Below are 18,570 nucleotides of genomic sequence, written 5' to 3'. Positions count from 1 at the left end.
CTCACATTTTGACACCAACAGCTGCCCCTGTCCTTGTCTTCCTAGTTGATACAGTTTTTCCATTTATCAATGTATTAAAAGCTGAATATTCAATGTTTTCAATATTAACCAACCTTGTATGACTACGTGTTAGATACACTTTGTGGCTCCTGTGGTGGCATTTAGATCTATCACAGGGTGCCTACTTCTTTTGTATTTTTAATTTGCCCACTTACTCCATTTATTTTATCCAAAAAAAGAATCAAGTAGAAATCGAATTGACGTGGCCAACGGTAACATTTTGAAAATTCTGGTACCAGTTGCAGTTACAATATGGTGATATGATAAAAACACCAGCAATCAAATACTGGATACTACCACTACTACTACTATTCTGTATTAGAAAGCATACATATCTCACCCTGGAAACATGTTGTGTTGTCAGACACGGGTGGGTACAGATCACACTGGAGCGGCGCCGGCCACTGTCCGAAGCCCAGACCTACTAACGTAGCCTCACATGCTTCCTTCACTTCCTCGCAAAACTCCCGACACAGCGACGAACGCCTTCTAGCACTGCACTCTGGAAAGGAAAGTGATCTCGAAAGTTTAGCTCAAATGAACTCAATGAATGAACAGATAAGCTAATCTTCCACTGGTCGTGACAGAGAAGACAGACGCTATGTACAGTATTTACAGGTTCATTGTACCGGGAAATTCCCTTGCTCTTTTCAACAAGTACAAGAAAGGAAAGTGATCTCGAAAGTTTAGCTCAAATGAACTCAATGAACAGATGAGCTAATCTTCCACAGGTCATGACAGAGAAGACGGACGCTATGTACAGTATTTACAGGTTCATTGTACGGGAAAATTCCCCTAGCTCTTTTCGACAAGCACGATGAACAGATTGGACCACGGCTTAACGTCCCGTCCTAAAGCCGGCGTCACAATTCATGCGAGCGTCGGCCGACTTTGTAGATCGCCCGAAGCTCGCCGAATTTCAAAATTGCCAGAGCGTCGACCGTATTTTCCAACGAAAATCTCGGGCGACGTCCGTCGAACACTAAAAACTAAATATCCCCCATGAGATGGCACCATCTCTTGGACATGGACGAAGTCAGTATCGACTAACCTGGTAGAAGGCAATTATTTGGATCAACTTTTATTTCTAAAAATCGCCCGAAGGCCGCGCAATCGACAGGATGTCGGCCGTACTTCGGCCGAAAATGCACATTTGAAGCTGGCCAACACGTCGGCCGAGCTGAATTTCTTATTTGTGACGGGGGCTTACGACCGCAACCCTTTCCGGCAGCGTGCATGTCGGATGAGCGACAAAGTCGGGATCGAACCCGGGGCTTCTAGTTTCATAGGCAAGATCACTAACCACTGGACTACGCACATGCACGCTACTTACCGGGGAAGAACACAAAACAGAGGAAGGTTCCCCACTGTGGATGGCAGGACAGACCGAAGATGTCCGGCTGTGCGTTGATGTAGGCCGTCAGGTCTCCTTGTGCGAACGGACCAAACACGTTCGGCGAGGACGTCCGAGCGTAGGGTAGGATGTTGAGGCACACGTCGGTTTGGATGTCTTCACATTCAGCTGCAATAATACAGATTTAAAAAAGAATTCTAAAAACCTACATCATGCCATATCTTTGAACCCCTTTAAGACAAAATTTTGGTGGTTATCAATTTTTTTTAAAATCATCGTTATCATTATTACTAGGTGGGCCGACTATTCTCTTTCGCAGCCAGGGGCTAAACTGCGAGGAGCTTACACCCTATTCTTTTTCATAAAAAAAGTGTGGCAATGGGTCCTTAAACGTGCATGAGGTGTGTCTCTCCTAATGTAGGTGGCGCTTTTGCGGCGTGAACGCAATCCCAAACGTGGCTGGGCAGTGATGAACCGAGACGAGGGGGGATACAAGCTCAGCCACTTTTGGGATTGCGTTCTCGCCGCAAAAGCGCCACCTACATCGGCTACTTATAGCGGCGAGAAGCTCTGAAGAAGGTGTCTGATAGACACCGAAACGTCATGATCAGCAGTTGAGATTCCTGGTTGTGCAAAAAGAAACTCCAAATATCCGATACCTTTCTTAAGAAGTCCCTACCCTTACTCTACGGCTACATTTTATTATTAATTAGAAACTGATTTAGCATAGGAGAACCAAAACAAGAGTTACTTGTGCAACAAAAATCTTAAACTTAAAGGTAGTGCTATATAGGAGTGACATAAGTCACATATTCTGAAAAGAACGTTAAAAAGAAGAATTTTAATTACTTCCTCATACATTGTACCATTTGGCACTTTTATTTTAAAGTTGTTTTTTTCTTTAGGCCGATGCTCACTACTGTCTAGCAATTGCTGCAAGACAAAACAAAGGCCAGTTCGTAGGACAGGGCTAATCTCCAAGCAGATCTAATGGTTGCGAAGACCGTATCCAACTGGCAGAAGAAGATTTTACTGCAGTAGAAACTTTTTCTGCCAGATGGATACGGTCTTCACAACCATCAGATCTGCTTGGAGATTAGGACAAGGCAACATATTCCCACTGGGGATTGTTAAGCAACTCCCTGGGGACCTTACTCTAAGACAGAGGGCAGGAAACATGATTTCATTTAATCTAATCTAATCAACATCCCAGCCAATCAACTTCCTCGACGAATTCTGGCTGTCAATCACATCTAGTAGTAAAACCAAAAACCGTGGCTCTGTGCCTAGATCTGTTAAGTTTGTACGTTTCTACATTTTTGTTTCAATGTCTGCATTTTAATGGGGTTGGGTGAGTGCATGGAGTCATTTTATCATTCCGAGATCCCAGTTCGAATCTTGGGAAGGGCATCCTAGTTGGGGCTGCATTCGTCCTTCGGAAGGGACATCAAATGGGGGCCGCGTGATCGAGGAGGTGCCTTGAACACATCAAAAGGCACTACAACAGCCTCATTACTCATATGGGTACCTACTGGCTGTACTTCAGATAAATATAATTGAAATACATGACTGTATGATTTTGTAAATAAAATTTTAGAAATAAGATAGCATGGCTTTTATTTCATGTTAAGGCGAAAATGGAGTGTTCGCGGTGGTTTTAAGTTCACGGCAGTGCTGTAGTCACATACTTCAAACTCCAACTTCAACTTCGGAAACCCCCAAATAACCCCGCTAGGGGCAAAGTAGGGGGGGAGGAGGTCCCAGGCTAAGGCGGGCAGGCCTCCAGCCTGGCGCGGAAAGACTCAACGGTGGGAGCCGTAACAACCGCGCCAGGCAGGGCGTTCCACTCGGGGATGGTGCGGGGGAAGTATGAATATTTGTAAGAGTCTGTTCGGGCGTAAAGAGGTTGAAATTTGAGCGTGTGTCTTCCCCGGGTGCGCCCCTGAGCTGGTTTCAGTAGACTATCTGAATTGATATTGATATGGTTATTAACTAGCTTATGGTGAGGTGAGGCGGGCGTTCCTCCTCCTTTCAGAGAGAAGGGTCCACTGCAGGTCACTGCTACAGTATTGGACAAAAATGTTTGCGGTGGCTTTAAATCCATGTTGAAACAGTCGCCGCGAAAAACGTGAACCTTTCTGCATTTACAGTATAACTTCCATGACTGTAACACAACTTGTTGTGTACTTACCGCAGCTAGCCTCATCCTCACCACCTACACAGGCATCAACACCATCACAGACCTGGAGAAATGGCAAACACTGCCCACTGGGACACTCCCATAGGGTACAGTCTGCAGTCTCCAGACCTAGAGCAACATGTTGATAAAGATTTCATGATCAACTGTACATGTAACTACATATATATACATGTATATATCTATGGCCTCATTGAGCCAATACTAACCATATACCATATCTATATCTATATAGCGGATATAACCGTCTTTCAATGTAACACACCAGATACAGAGGCGCAGGAACAGGGGGTTACTGTAAATCCATTTAATATTGCGGTTGGTAATTCTAGAGGCCGGGGGGAAAGGGAGTTCACGGCATTTGATTTTTGAAAGGTGGGAACAAACATTACTGTCTCAAATGTTAGTTATCAAATAATTGCAATGATGAAATTTTAGCGGTTGACTAGAGAACGTTCAAGTACTTGCTAAAATTAAATTAACATTAAAAAATTAACAATTACAGTATATTACACTGAACCACCTGGCACACCCAACCTTTACACATCTACACTGTGAAATTGTTTGATACTATACTGTACTTGGTGCCAATGAGTTCCACTTTGCAACAGTTTTAGGGGAAAAAGTATCTTCCAACACCTCCATAAGGTCATTAGTCAGTCTGGTATTTATGTCGATCTGAATTTTTCTGGGTTATTGTTTTGGTCAGATTTTACAGTGAAATTTTACATTCACTCAAGACCTGATAGAAAAAAAATGTATAAGACAAGAAATACCAAAGAACTTTGTTTTAGCTTCGAATCTTTAGAGTATGAAAGTAGATAGTTTTGGTCAGTCACATCAACTCAGTGTGCATTAACAATAAGACAAGTTGGTTATCATGCAAAATCATAAATTCACAGCTAGTTTGCATCATTCTCCATAGAAATCTCAAAAATCTGATCAGAAATATAACAACGGACATTAATGCACAAGGAGCTATAAGTATGCTTTGGCAACATGTATTTTCTGAAAGTAGACAGTGTATTTCAAACATGGCAGAAATATTTCTCAACAATTAGAAATGGGTTACAAGCTAGTATGTATATTATGTAGGAGAAAATTCATAACTATTAGAAACTTTTAACAAGAATAGACATACCTTGTTGCAGTGAGAAGTCTGTACAAAGCAGAAGAAAGAAAAGCCACGGTAAAACGTTGTCCATGGCACTCCTGCAACTGACATCCCATATACTGACTCTACCAAAAGCAAACTATGGGAGCGTAGTATGGTGAGACACTTTATCCAGAAGGATTTAATGTTCTTTCATCACAAACAGCATAGATACGGATTAAAATCACCTAGACTACAAGATCAGTTGTCTTTTTTCATAAGCTATCTTGCCCAGTTGAGTTTATCCTGTCTTATCTATGGATTATTCTCAATGACAACTTGATCACTGTATAGCTTGGTATGATTAGTTACTAAGACTAGGATATACCTATTAGTAGGCTGTTGCTAAAACAGACTAAGGAAATTTGAAAAATACACCCAGGCTACTGTTTCTGTGCAAGCACAAGTGAGGAAGAGGTACAAGTTAATATTTATTTCAGAAAAAAGGGGGGTTTTGAACAAGAAAAAAAAGCGTTTTGGCAAAGGGTGATATCAAGACATTCAAAAACCCTAGCACAATAGTGCAACATCACTGGCCATTAAATACATTTGATAGACACAAAAAAAGGGAATCATGCAAATTCTGGTTCATTTGAATTAACTACACATGCACTGTGAAGTTTTCAATACAGAAATACGTAGTGGTATGCTTGAGATCACAACACAATTTGTAACAATACAATCAAGGCTACTTCTCTCATACAAATTGTTTTCCCAGAAGACCTAAAATCGCTACATTCTTGTCGTCATGTTGCTGGCTAATTATTGCGCTTAATCAAACCGAACATGTAAGAAGTCTGAATTTCTTTGTAGGCTTTCGATCTGTCGCTTGAGAAGTCACACCTCACAACCTACTTTAACCTCCTTGCTACTACATGTATAATTTAAAAAAATAGTACTAATAATACCGTGTCATGGCTCAAATCTGTCAGTCCTTTGCGATGCAAACCTTGTATATACTAAATCTGGTGCATTGTATTATTTGGCAATCTATCGATTATTGAAACAAATGAAATTAATTGCATTACCAGTATATCGTATCATCTCTTGCTGTTAATCACATCATTGAGTATATCCATTACTATTTTCTACAAACATAAAATACTGAACACATGTACTTTGATTATAATTAGTGCTGTAATGTTATTAAGGCCTTGTCGGATATTATTCAGCACTATTTTGTATCAAATTTTCTTTTTTCAACTTTAATCCCTGATCCTGCTAAGAATTTCAGTGTTAAACAAGGACTGAGATTTCCAGAGAAAAATCACAACTTCATGTTTCACTTATACGACATTACATTGCTTGGAACATTTTCTCTCAAAAATATCTTGATTCTTGTGGGAACTTCAGTAACTAGACATGTGCTTGGTAATTAACCCTTAGCCTTAGCCATCAATGTTAAATTCTGTACATATGAATAATAGTGATTCATAACATATCAGACAGCAAAACAAATGGCATAGATTTATAGCTTGGTACACATATGAACTTGTTAATGTTATAAACTTTTATTATATCGCTAACCTTCTGCTCATAAGATCCTGTGTATAGTGCCCTGATCTTTTAGACTGTTCACATCGTGTAGTTTGTCCCACCAACTGTACAAAAACCTGTCCACAATTAGTTGAAACCAAGGCGTGATCGGCCTTCCTTCCTCCTTCGCGGTTTCGAGAAAGCGTCGTAACTGCTCCTTGTTTATGTACTGGTAGGTCTTGACTTCGTTAGGGTTGGGGTTGACGTCCACTTCTTTCTGGATGAAGAGGATGTAGTCAATCTCGTGTTCGCCCCACAGCCCGTCTGACTCGGCGCGGTAGTGGATCCGCGTCAGGTAGTGGAAGTCTTCGAGGGGAACCTACCATGTGGAAATAGAAGGGAAATTGTAAAAGAAGACTCCACCCCAAAGGAGTTGCCAAAAAATTTGAACTATGGTTAAGCATTCATTGATTCATTGCAACATTCATTTCCTAGAGCCACGCATGTAGCGAATATTGAGAATTGTACAACTTTCCTTGCTGTACTTTGAAAGTGCATTCCTTCAGACAAGAAGCACTGATACAATTATTGCTGAAGTATTTGTTTCTTGTCTAAAGTAATGCATATTATGAAATACATGCAGCTACATGTAGATGTGCAAAACTTAGACCTGAACCCATGTGTGCTAATAATATCTTATTTTGTTACATGTAAAATTGCATATTGGCATATACTTTACATGCAATTTGAAAACTATACATGCAAAATAATATACAGTCAGTATAACATAAAAGTTCACTTATAAACACAAAAAACAGCAACATTTTCATATTTTTCCAGTTCAAGTTTCACCATCTAAGATAGGTTTAAGATGGTTTAAAACAAAAAGAGTACAAGCGAGAGATATTTCCGGACTTGCTTCTAGATGTTTACTTTTTTCTGGACTTAAACCTAAACGTTAGGTCCTGTCCGGGTTTAGGTACGCAGCACTATAGTGTGACAGTTCAGTCAGTATAATATGACCAGCTGCTGCCATGAGGTGTCTTACACTGATGGTTGATTATACTGGCTATACAGATACAGAAGGAGATGCAGTATACTACAACCCTCTCTTACCTGTTCAGCTGAGATGCCAAGTTCGTGGTCAAGTTTCCTCTGTGCGGCTCGGAGCACTCCCATGGCCTGGGCTTCTTCCAACTCATCCGGTAAGTTCAAAGGGTGGGAGCAGCACGTGTTGGTAAAGTATCCTAGGAGGATAATGGTTAATTCTTATGACAAGAACATTGCAAAACGTTCATTTTGTTTGGACCAGCCATGACAACCTGCTGTATACACATGTAGAACTGTTAATACAGAACAAAAATAAAGTAGCTGAAAATACTATGGACATAAAATTTTGGACAATATAATATTATAAACACTGCTTTTAGGTAGCGTGCTTAGTCCAGCAGTTAGCGGCCCTGCCTCTGGAACTGCTATAGAAGCCTCGAGTTCGATCCCGGCCGGCTGTGTCGCTCACCCGACATGCACGCTACCAGAAAGGGTCGCAGTCCTTAGGATGGGACGTTAAGCCGTGGTCCACTGTTCATTGTGCTTGTCAAAAAGAGCAAGGGGAATTTCCCCGCTACAATGAACCTGTAGATACTGTACATAGCGTCTGTCTTCTCTGTCACGACCAGAGGCAGATTAGCTCATCTGTTCATTGAGTTCATTTGAGCTAAACTGGTTTTTTCACTGCTTCTTAGCAAACAGCCTATAGTTAGTATTTTTGATGTCTAAGGAAGCAATGAAATATAAAACATGGGATGTTATGGTCAATAGAGAATACCACATGGTGTCATTCTATTTATTACCAGCTAACACACATTTCAATGTAAGATGGGCCAGAAGTTGAGAAAATATGGTGTTTTCAAACCAAAATTGTAAGAGTATCAGTTTCGAAGTTTAATGTCATTTTTTCCAATCTAACGTTAGGGCTTCACTCTCTGCATGCAAGTGCACTCAAATCATTCAAAGGAAGCCCATGCGATACATATAGAATACAACACGGGGTATTCCGTATCACCCGAGGTACCATCCCGACCGCGGGTAGGATCGCCCAATGCCCATAGGGAGGGCTGGGACAGAGGGTGATGCGGAATACACCGTGTTGTACTTTCTTTGTCATACCCACCCGAGTAAACACAGATTTCAATGCGGAATGCGCCAGAAGTTGAGGGAGTTTTGTGTCCTTGAACACAAAACTGTAACAACATTGATTCCAACCTCCGAATCCGGTATTCGAATTTTCGACGGCAGCACAACCAGCATTCGAATTATTCTATGGAAGCCCGTGTGATACAAGCTTAAGTCTAGAACCCCGTGTGATACGGAAAATTATCACATGGTCCGGAACACCCCTATCAAACGTTTTTGCGGCCCAGGTATGACATAACATAAAATATCACATAACCATGGATGGAACACACTATCAAAGGACATCACAGCCCATATGCATGTATGACATGACACATATTCTTGATGTTCTCCTACCTGGGAAGGTGATCTTTTCATCTGACCTCTGCTGGAGTAGCAGCTCCCCCTTGCTGTTGAAGAGAAAAACGCTGAAGGCTCTGTGCAACAGTCCTGTAGGCAATAATGTTATAAACTGTCATTCAAAGCTTTGTGCATTTTTTCATCTTGGGTCACCACATACATTTTGTATACCTTAAGTTACCTTAGATCCTCCTGTAACTTGGCAAACTGTTTTTCTCCACATGATATACTGATATACAAATGCAGCGGTTGCTTGTGCTAAGCCGTCCATTCCATTAGATGGTGACTGCACTGTGACCTCCATGTAACCTAAATTGGGTTTGTCAAACTTTGTGTAAACCTTGACTTTGTCTTTGGAATATTACGAAAATGTATGACTGAAAAGACAATAAAACATAGAAAGCGTAAAAATTTTGTTTCCTCATGCATGAAATTTGTTTTTTGTTGAACACTTTGTGAAATCACTCACACTGCCATAGCCTCATATAGATATCATATAACTTTCCTCCCTTCTCACTTCATCCAATTCCATGTGATCTTTAACCTCACATGGCCTGGCTCTCAAGCCTTGACAAATATAGAATACAACATGGTGCATTCCGTGTCCCCCGAGGTACCGGCCGAAGACATTAATATCAAAACTATATAAAAAAATAACTGAACTGTAAACAACTTTTCACTGACACTGAGTTGTCCCTGCTTTGAAATTCAAACTTGCAATTGTCTATCCTTGCCTTACCTTTCTTAATGTTTTCGTTAAGATGACAGTTCTTCTTTGTTTCGAACCCGGTGACTTTGTCGTCCTCGTCTATGAGGATACACTGTTCTCCCAGCAGTTTCACCTGCGTATCGTCCAGACCGCTGGTGATGTCATCCGCCATGGCGGACAGTAGGGTGGGGCTTTTCTGGTGAAAACTCCTGTGAATAGGATTGGAAACATTCCTTTGGATTAGAATTTAAAATCAATAACTTACTGGATAAAGCTTTTAAAAAACTGAAATACTGTAGTCTGTGTAATGCAAACTCCGCTATCCAGGGCTTGAAATTGTGATGGCCCCTCCTCGCAGATATTGGGGCGGGGGTCAGATGTTGGGACAGCCACTATATACTGTAAATGCATTTAAGTTTGTATGGTTTTACATCACAGTAGGGGAAAATGGACTGTTCGCGGTGGTTTTAATTTCGCGGCAGTGCTATAGTCACATACTGCTACTTACAGTATTGAACAAAAATGTTCGCGATGGTTTTAAGTTCGCGGTGAAACATAAAACAAAGTGGTTGTAACTTACTAGTACTAGTGGCTTTAAAGGGGCATATTGTAGAATCTGGTGGGCAAAAACTACAAATAGTAAGAATTTGAAAGATCTACACTAAGATTCACATTTTTAACTTATTTGTTACTTATTTCCAACATATCCCCGTCATTTTGTCACATTTCCAGCATTACTAAACGACGAAAAACGCAAAACGTGTAAAATCTGGGGCATTTACATATTAACTTGCGTCCCGCAAGTTAATATGCAAATAAGCCAGCGTAGAACGCTACGAAAAATCCGAATCGACCGTTATGGTCGGAGTTCGAGCGTCACAGGAAAATCATCACAAGTAAACAAACTTCAGAACGTCGGGCGTTCGATCGCGTGTTCGGTGGTTCGTCGGAATGTTGGACAAGATGGCGGCCAATTCAAGCAGCGGTGGGGATGGCGTATATAATTTTTTTTCAAGACGTTCGCACGACACTACAAAGTCGCATCCTTACGTGATGAATATTGCTGTGCAGTGTAATAAGGTATATTCAACTAATGATGTAGAAAAATAATCAAAACCAAAGAATTTTGTTTTATGTTCATGTCACAATATGCCCCTTTAACATTACCATCTGGAAAAAAATAGGGATTGACTTCAATGAAAGAGAGTGTGAGTGTCAGTGAGTGAGTGAGTGAGTGAGTGAGTGAGTGAGTGAGTGAGTGAGTGAGTGAGTGAGTGAGTGAGTGAGTGAGCGAGTTCATCAGTGCAAGGACATTATAGAGGAAGGACTGAGCACGGAGTCAGTCCCCCGCTGCGCGCTATTGTACAGACCCGCCAAACCCCGCGGCGATCTATTGTTTCCGCCCTCCGGCGGCGCTCCTTTGTTCTCCCCCGTTCAATTCATGTCTTCCCGCCAAAACCCTGCAAATGAGCCCGATCATGACGTCACGCGCTCCGATGCTGGCCGAACACGGCCCGAACCTACCCGAACTACGGGCGAGATGCCTGTAGTTTCCGCGGATTTCCTTATTTGGGAAGCAAACGTGACGTGTGCAAACGGCAGCAGCTTCTGGGGAAGACGCTGACGGCCATTTTGATATGTGTTCGGGCGCTGTAGAGTAAAGATTGGTGAGTTTACAGGCTTTTTCGTGGAAATCTCATAAAGTTTTTGTCTGTAAAACATGTGAGAACATTCAAAGATTTATGCTGCTAAAACATAGTTACATCATTATTTGTGTTTAAGTAAACGCTTTTTTAGAAAACTTCGAACGCTTTTGTTTACATTATTGTACAGTTTACTACAGATCGCTAGCGATTTTTTTGTGATCCTTGAGCAAGAACATTCCTCAATTTTTTACAAATTCCGTAGATGGCCTTGCACGGTGAGCCAACAAAGTGGACATGTCCGTATTTCGGGGGTTGTTTGCAAAGCCAAGCCGTTTGTTATGCCAGCACTTGCACGGGGAACATGTCCTGACATCCATATCTTTGTTAATATAACATGTAGGTTCCCAATCTTATCGACTCCCGATCTTTGTGTTTTTTTGCAGATTGCAAACTTCCGTGGAAGGGGCATGACCACCAGAGCGACGTCCCACGATACAGCGCTGCCGAAAATACAACGTAGAAGATAAATAAAGATTTACGCATCAAATTGTTTGTTGGAACCAACCTCCAAATGTAACACTACCTGTAAATATTGAATAAATACATGGATTTCTTGAATTCATAAATATCTAGTGTGATAGTTTCTTCTTCAATTTTCTAGTCGGTATTCTAGCTTGACGCAAGTGTTTTTGCCTGACGGTAGCGATGAATAAAGATCCCCCCTCCCCACAGTTCGGTTACGCCAGACTATTGTTGCAGCAAATTATAAACGGATATTGGAGGTACGATTTAAAAAAATATGTAACTCAGAAATACAGATCGTTTAGAAAACTAACTTATAAATACACTACACAAGGACATTATCATTATGCTGTGATGCTTGATCTTGTGCTTGGTGAAGAAGGCTCTCTTATAAACTTGTTTAAATCACACAACATGCAAGTGAAAGTGGTAGCTTTGTCGAAATTTTTGTGTGGTTTTTGGGACTTCCAGCTTCCCCGTTTTTTGACGATCGTCTCGAAAATCACTCAAAAACAAAGTCACCTTCGCCTGGTCCGGCCATTCTGAATTTGTGGGCCGCTTGGAATACATGCAAATCTGGGGGTGATTCGTATGTAGGTGTTAATTATTTTTACAACCATGAACCGAAGGTTCTTGAATAGGGACTGATTGTGTGCTCAGTCCTTCCTATATAATGTCCTTGATCAGTGACATTATTTTTTAAAGAAAGAAAACGCTGTGCACTGTGAGTGTGATCTTGTTAACTCTATCGAAGCTGTGTTAATTATATCTTCCTATCAAAACCCCCTTCTCTATATTTTCTCACCACCACGTGTTGGGTGCCCTCATTTTTCCCCCGAACCTACAGTATCCTACAGTTACAGTGCCCCCCTCCCACAGATAATTATATCAAACCGCCACTCTCCACAACTGTTACACGTACGTTCTGTATCAACAAAACGCTTAGTTATGCTCCCCTTTGTTTTCTTTCTAGAAAGGTATATTTCAGCTAGGTTAAACACATTAAGCGTTGTTCAAACCATATTAGTTATAACTGCACAGCCGGTTATGATGCAAAATCAACCAACAGGAAAAACTAACATTTTCTGTCACGATACTCAATTTCTCGGTTTTTAAAGATAGTTTTAACTCACCTGTACACCTGCCGTGATACCTGTGAGGTAACGTCACCCGTACTCTTGCAAGACGTCGCGACGAAACTCGCTGCTATCCTTGTAAACATAATTTTGTCACGCCGCGCCACATATCGTACGATGTCGTCCCACCGAGCTGTCAATCAAACAGGGGAGGCGGGGCTAAAGGCATTTACTCCGCATGCGCAGGCTGACTGAAATGGGACCCCCTCTAGCGGAATTTTTCATAATGCATAGCCCTCTAGCGGAAATTTTCTGAATGATAAAAGACTGAACAGAAAATCCCCGAGGGGGGATTAGCTAGTGTATGGGCCAATAATATATGCATTCCTATGGGGAAGTTTACAGAAATTAGGTATAATTATCTCAGGAACCAAAGAGTCTGACCAGGATCCTACCCTTAAATTCTGACCTGTTCTGCAGACCATCATCTCATCTATCAGAATTACGAGAACTTATACACGGCTAATCTCCAAGCAGATCTATAGTTTGCGAAGACGTATCAAACTGGCAGAAGTAATATGTTTTGCATTGCTATATACAAGCTCCTTCTTCCAGTTGGATACGGTCTTTGCAATCCAGTGGGCCTGCTTGGAGGCTAATGTTTTTCCTTAATCGCACAATAGCTAGTAGCTTTTAAAAGTAGCTGACGTTTAAATAAAGCATGCTTTGATATTCCCCTGTCGATAGCGATTCGAGGTCACTCTTACCAGTTTTAGGCAGGTTTGATACAACCCCCCCCCCCCGTCAAAACATTATTGCCATGCGTTTATCACGTGAACTCCACGTGACGTCAGTGTTGTTGAAATTCACCGCACAACATTTCTTTTTTCAAGTGCGTTAAGCAAACGGTGGGACAAACATAGTGACTTTACTATCATTTGCCTGTAACGCTGGGTAACATAAATTCGGGATTTTTCCGATAATGGTTGACTGAAATCAATCTAGCAGAACAAAAAACCATCTTTTTTTTCTATTATTCTGTCAGTATCATGTACTATCTTTGCACTAATCATATATATGGTAGATTTTGTCTCTAGTCGTGCTGACACCATAATATTTCAACTTGAAACTACCGTCCGCCGCACGCACAATGACGGTGCTGTCGGACAGGGGTGAACATTAGTTCGGGAGAGAAGATTCGTCTTGAATATCTTACCGCTAATTACATTTTATACAGCAGCTATTCGTTCCATCCTTGGCTTGAGGAGATGGATATAGACGTGTCCAAGTAAAAAAAAAAACACGAAAAAACGGCCGTACCGCACACATCAGGCCTCCGGGAACAACCCGTGTGTTGAGTCGGTAGTATATATGGCCTCCGTCGGTCAGTATTGACCATGGTAAAATCCTAATTCACAACAGCCCTACAGCATCGACTATGGCTAAACAGCCCTATACGAGAATGGCAGTCTCTGCCACAAAAATCACATCTGTAAGCTGACTCAGTTCTGTTGCAAAGCTCTTTTCTGCGGATCCGCTTTTCTTCTGCGCTGTGCATCAGTCTGACTTCTCCTGATTTGAGCTGTCTGAACAGTGTGCATCTCCACCTGGAACGGTCACTTGCAAGGTCCTCCCAGTGCTCCGTATCAATATCTAGAGCCTTCAAGTCCCTCTTGCAGACATCTTTGAAACGCAGCTGTGGCCTCCCGGTACGTCTCTTTCCTGAGATCAGTTATCCGTAGAGAAGGTCTTTGGGGATTCGGCCATCCTCCATGCGACGGACGTGGCCTAGCCAGCGAAGTCTGCGCTGCCTGAGCAGGGTGAACATGGTAGGGAGGCCGGCGCGGGACAGCACTTCGGTGTTGGTCACTTTGTCCTTCCATGATATGCCAAGGATACGGCGCATACACCTCATGTGAAAGGCGTTTAGCCTATTCTCCTGCTTGGGTCGGTAGAACGTCACTCAAAGTCAACCCCCACCGTCATGGAAATTTGTACATTATTTATCGGGGCGTTAGCTGGATGCCGTAGAAATGGTAATACTACTATGTCCATGTGTTTCTGCTTGTGCTAAGAGCAAACCATAGAAACTACTAGTATCCATACTCTATTTACATTTGAGTGACCTTTGCATACGATCCATAAGAGTAAGTGACTTTGACATGTTCAACCGGTTTTTCCAGTTGCCATTGGCATTATTTTATGCAAATAGCAAGAGTATGCGAAAATGGCTGTAAAGCGATAGAAGGAGAAAGACTGAAGTGGACGATAATGCCAAACCCTTGCACTGTCCTTCATCATAGACCTTAGTATAAATAACGTTACATGCATGTTCGCACGGCGTTAAACAGACGGAGAAAAAATACAGACCATGCACTTGTCTTTTTAGAAGATCTGATATTTCATTCCATGGGTTAAACATTTGGCTCTGTCCGCGCGGTTTTGGCGCTTTGAATGAATTGGACGATAGTGCTACGTTACATTTTGTTGAACAAACTTGTTGTTTTTTTTGTTTTTTTTTTTAATTGGCCGAAAATAAGTGCACGCGCTGATGTCATTCATAAGATTTAACTTGCTGTGACGTACGTATTTATCTATTTGTGTGGTTTGGTCCAGGACACACAGCCCGGACTGCCTAGCTAGCCTGTGGCTATCTACCGTGGCCGACAAGTACAAATGTTGGAGGCATCTCGAAGGCAACTCGGATGCATCTCGAAGGCATCTCGGAGGCATTTCGGAGGCATCTAGGAAGCATCTCGGAGGCATCTCGAAGGCATCTCGGAGGCAGCGCGCGGAGGCTTATCTCGGAGGCATCTCGAAGACATCTCGAAGACATCTCGAAGGCATCTCGGATGCATCTCGGAGGCATTTCGGAGGCATCTCGAAGGCATCTCGGAGGCATCTCGGAAACATCTCGAAGGCATCTCGGAAGCATCTCGGAGGTATCTCGGAGACATCTCGGAGGCACAACGCCCAGACCAATTGTATAGTGGACGGTCCCTGATGAGTCAAGGGTTACGTGGCAAGGCGACAACCTGTCAAAAGTTCACCGATGCAGTCCAAGGAAGTTATACATGGTGGCATTTTGTTTGAAGTGCATTTTGTGCACTTCATTTTATTGTGCCAAGGTGCTTGCGGGTTAACAGCCATCATTTTGTTTTTAACATTCAATAACTAATTATTCTTACTTAGGAATGTCAAGTTTTATTTTTGCTCCATTTTACAGGATCATCCTCAGGGTTAGGGATGTATAAGGGTTAGGGTTGGGTTATGTGTTATTCACAGGAACATCTAGGAGGGGGGGGGGAGGCAAAATCTAATCATTTCGAGGCCTCAAAAAGACCTGCCCACATACCAAGTATGAAGACAATTCATACCCCAGTTATATTGTTTACAGACACACACACACACACACACACACACACACACACACACACACACACGCACACACACACACACACACACACACACACAAACACACACACGCTGTGTAAAACATAACCTTCTCGGCGAGGATAACAATGACGGAAAGTGACGTGTAGCAGTGACTTAAACTTTGCGCAGTGTTTGCGGTGGTACTATCCGAAGGACTCGTACTCAAAGCATTGCTGAAAGGCATTAAATATTCCGAACCGGAGCCTTTTTGAGGTGTTTAACCGACAACCTCGGCACAATGAAATGAAGAAGTCTACAAAATACACTTAAAACAAAATGCCACCATGTACTAGGACTCGGTGGACTGTCAGCAGGTTGCCACGCTGCCACGTAACCCTTGACCCATCAGGGACCGTCCACTGTAGAACGGTCCTGGGTGTAGTGCCTCCGATATACCTCCGCGCGCTGCCTCCGAGATGCTTTCGAGATGCCCTCGCGCGCTGCCTCCGAGATGCGTTGGAGATGCCTCCGAGATGCGTTGGAGATGCCTCCGAGATGCGTTCGAGATGCCTCCGAGATGCCTTCGAGATGCCTCCGATCGACATGCCTCCACAGTTTGTACTTGTCGGCCACGGTAGCTATCAGTATCACACAAAGGGCTAACATAGCTCTGCTATGACGTCACTTAGGTTAACAAATGCGGTGAGGGTACGAGATCTGGGCGTGGCTCCACGCAAGCCTGAATTTTAAAAATCTTTGCCATCTCGTTAAAGATGATAATGATAGTCGATTTAGAGGTCCATCCCCTGTTGTTTTTCTACCATTTGGATGCCCAAATATGGTGGTCTATGCACTCTATCTTTAGACAAGGTAATTACTGGTTTTATCAGCCATAGGGCGTTCCCGCTTTGTTTTGTGTCATTTTGTGTAATTAACTTGTGTCAGTATATTCTTTCATGTAACGAGTTAACGTTTAACAGGTGTTTTTTGGGCCCGCATTTGAATAAGAATATTTTGCCCTAACGTCGTCTTAGTAGACGGTCTAGAGTAGACAGCCGTCTCACCGGTTCTCGCTTGTGTCTCTCTCTCATCCCGCTGCGTCAAGCTGGTGTAACCTGTATGTAAATGAGTATTTCTATTGATATGTAAATGAGGCACTGAAGAAGAATTCAAGATATTCAAAGTAGTAGAACTGATGTAAGTTAGGAAGTCGGACGGTCGCAATGGTCACCCGTGATAACCGTTTCCAGCATACACACAGGTATTTGCTGATTTATTATTTTATATGGTCATTATATCATAATCGATCATATTCTATTATCTGAGACCCACTCTCCTTCACTACTTGACACGTGTATGCATTAGAAAAAGATTTCTAGCGCGACCTATTAAACTATGACCCATTTTTAGCCAAGCTACGGCCTAGCCATATAAATGACCATGGCTTACCCCTGGCAATGCAATGTGTGATCATTTTAGCATACATACACACATAAACAAGACTATTTGCTTTCTTGGCTTTATGATTTTGCTGGAATATAAAGGAAGGAAAAAGCATACTGGGTACTATTTGGGGTATGTCTTTCTGCGTGCCTGTTTATGTGTCTATTCATGTTTCTGAATATTTGCGGTCACCATAACGTAACGAAATCTTGATGGATTGTAATGATATTTGGTACATGGATAGATATTGGGAAATTTCAGTCAGATTATGAATCGAGCCTTTTTCTAGAATAAAGTAAGATAAAACATAAATGAATAGAGGCAGGTTCTGATACATGTTGTTGTTGTTGTTGTTTAAATCGAGGATTGATACTGGAAATTTGACCAAATACTAGTATGGGTTTGATGGTTGAAAATATGTAGTCTCTACTCGACTCCGTTCGTCCCCGAAAAAATAGGTTGAATGGTTTGCTAAATTAAAATGCGCTATTAGCTGGCCATATGGAGTTACCATGTGTAACCATGCTCGTACCCAGCGCAGCGAAGAAGCCATAGCCTTAGATCATGGGCTTATATTTCCACCTCAACCTGAACAATATAAACTCTATGGAATTAGCAGCAGCCATTTTGTTTTGTTTCCGTTGGTTTTGATTATCTTAGATCTCAGTGCTTAGATCCTAAGTTGTATGTGCGCGAGACTAAAGCCACTGTAAATACAGAAATGTTCGCGAATGGACGGAACTTAAAACCACCGCTAACACACCATTTTCTAGTGAAATTAAAACCACACGAACTTAAGTTAAATGCATTTACAGTATTTGCGTTTCTTTTGCACAGTTAACAGGGCCTACACTTTGACGTTGAGGAGGAGCGTCATTTTTAACCAAAAGACAAATCTGACAGTGTACTCAAATGGCTGGCCAAAAACTTTATTGAAATATCCCCCATTTCTTTCAGTCCCCAAGGGGTGTGACAGAGACTAGAAGAGTTGCTCAAAGAAAAGGTAAGTAGGTCAATGAGTTGC

The 18,570-nt window shown here is 42.0% G+C and overlaps 1 protein-coding gene and 1 long non-coding RNA gene across 2 annotated transcripts; one reads left to right on the top strand and one right to left on the bottom strand.

Annotated features, from left to right (window-relative positions):
- Positions 1 to 5,155: 5,155 nt before the first annotated feature.
- LOC136447054 (isopentenyl-diphosphate Delta-isomerase 1-like) lies at positions 5,156 to 13,433 on the bottom strand. Its single transcript, XM_066445734.1, has 5 exons — positions 12,786 to 13,433; positions 9,515 to 9,693; positions 8,773 to 8,865; positions 7,357 to 7,487; positions 5,156 to 6,619 (listed from the first exon to the last, which is right to left on the bottom strand). The coding sequence occupies exons 1-5, from the start codon at positions 12,872 to 12,874 to the stop codon at positions 6,299 to 6,301; spliced, it is 813 nt and encodes a 270-aa protein (XP_066301831.1). The 5' UTR covers positions 12,875 to 13,433; the 3' UTR covers positions 5,156 to 6,298.
- On the top strand, positions 10,796 to 11,756 carry LOC136447060 (uncharacterized). The gene is made up of 2 exons (XR_010757686.1): positions 10,796 to 11,151; positions 11,574 to 11,756. It is a non-coding gene; the product is annotated as an uncharacterized lncRNA (long non-coding RNA).
- Positions 13,434 to 18,570: the final 5,137 nt, after the last annotated feature.

The sequence above is a fragment of the Branchiostoma lanceolatum genome, chromosome 13 (genome assembly GCF_035083965.1).
Source record: "Branchiostoma lanceolatum isolate klBraLanc5 chromosome 13, klBraLanc5.hap2, whole genome shotgun sequence".
Taxonomy (NCBI): Eukaryota; Metazoa; Chordata; class Leptocardii; order Amphioxiformes; family Branchiostomatidae; genus Branchiostoma; species Branchiostoma lanceolatum.
The sequence above is the reverse complement of the archived record's forward strand: the minus strand, read 5'-3'. Positions and strand labels throughout refer to the sequence as shown.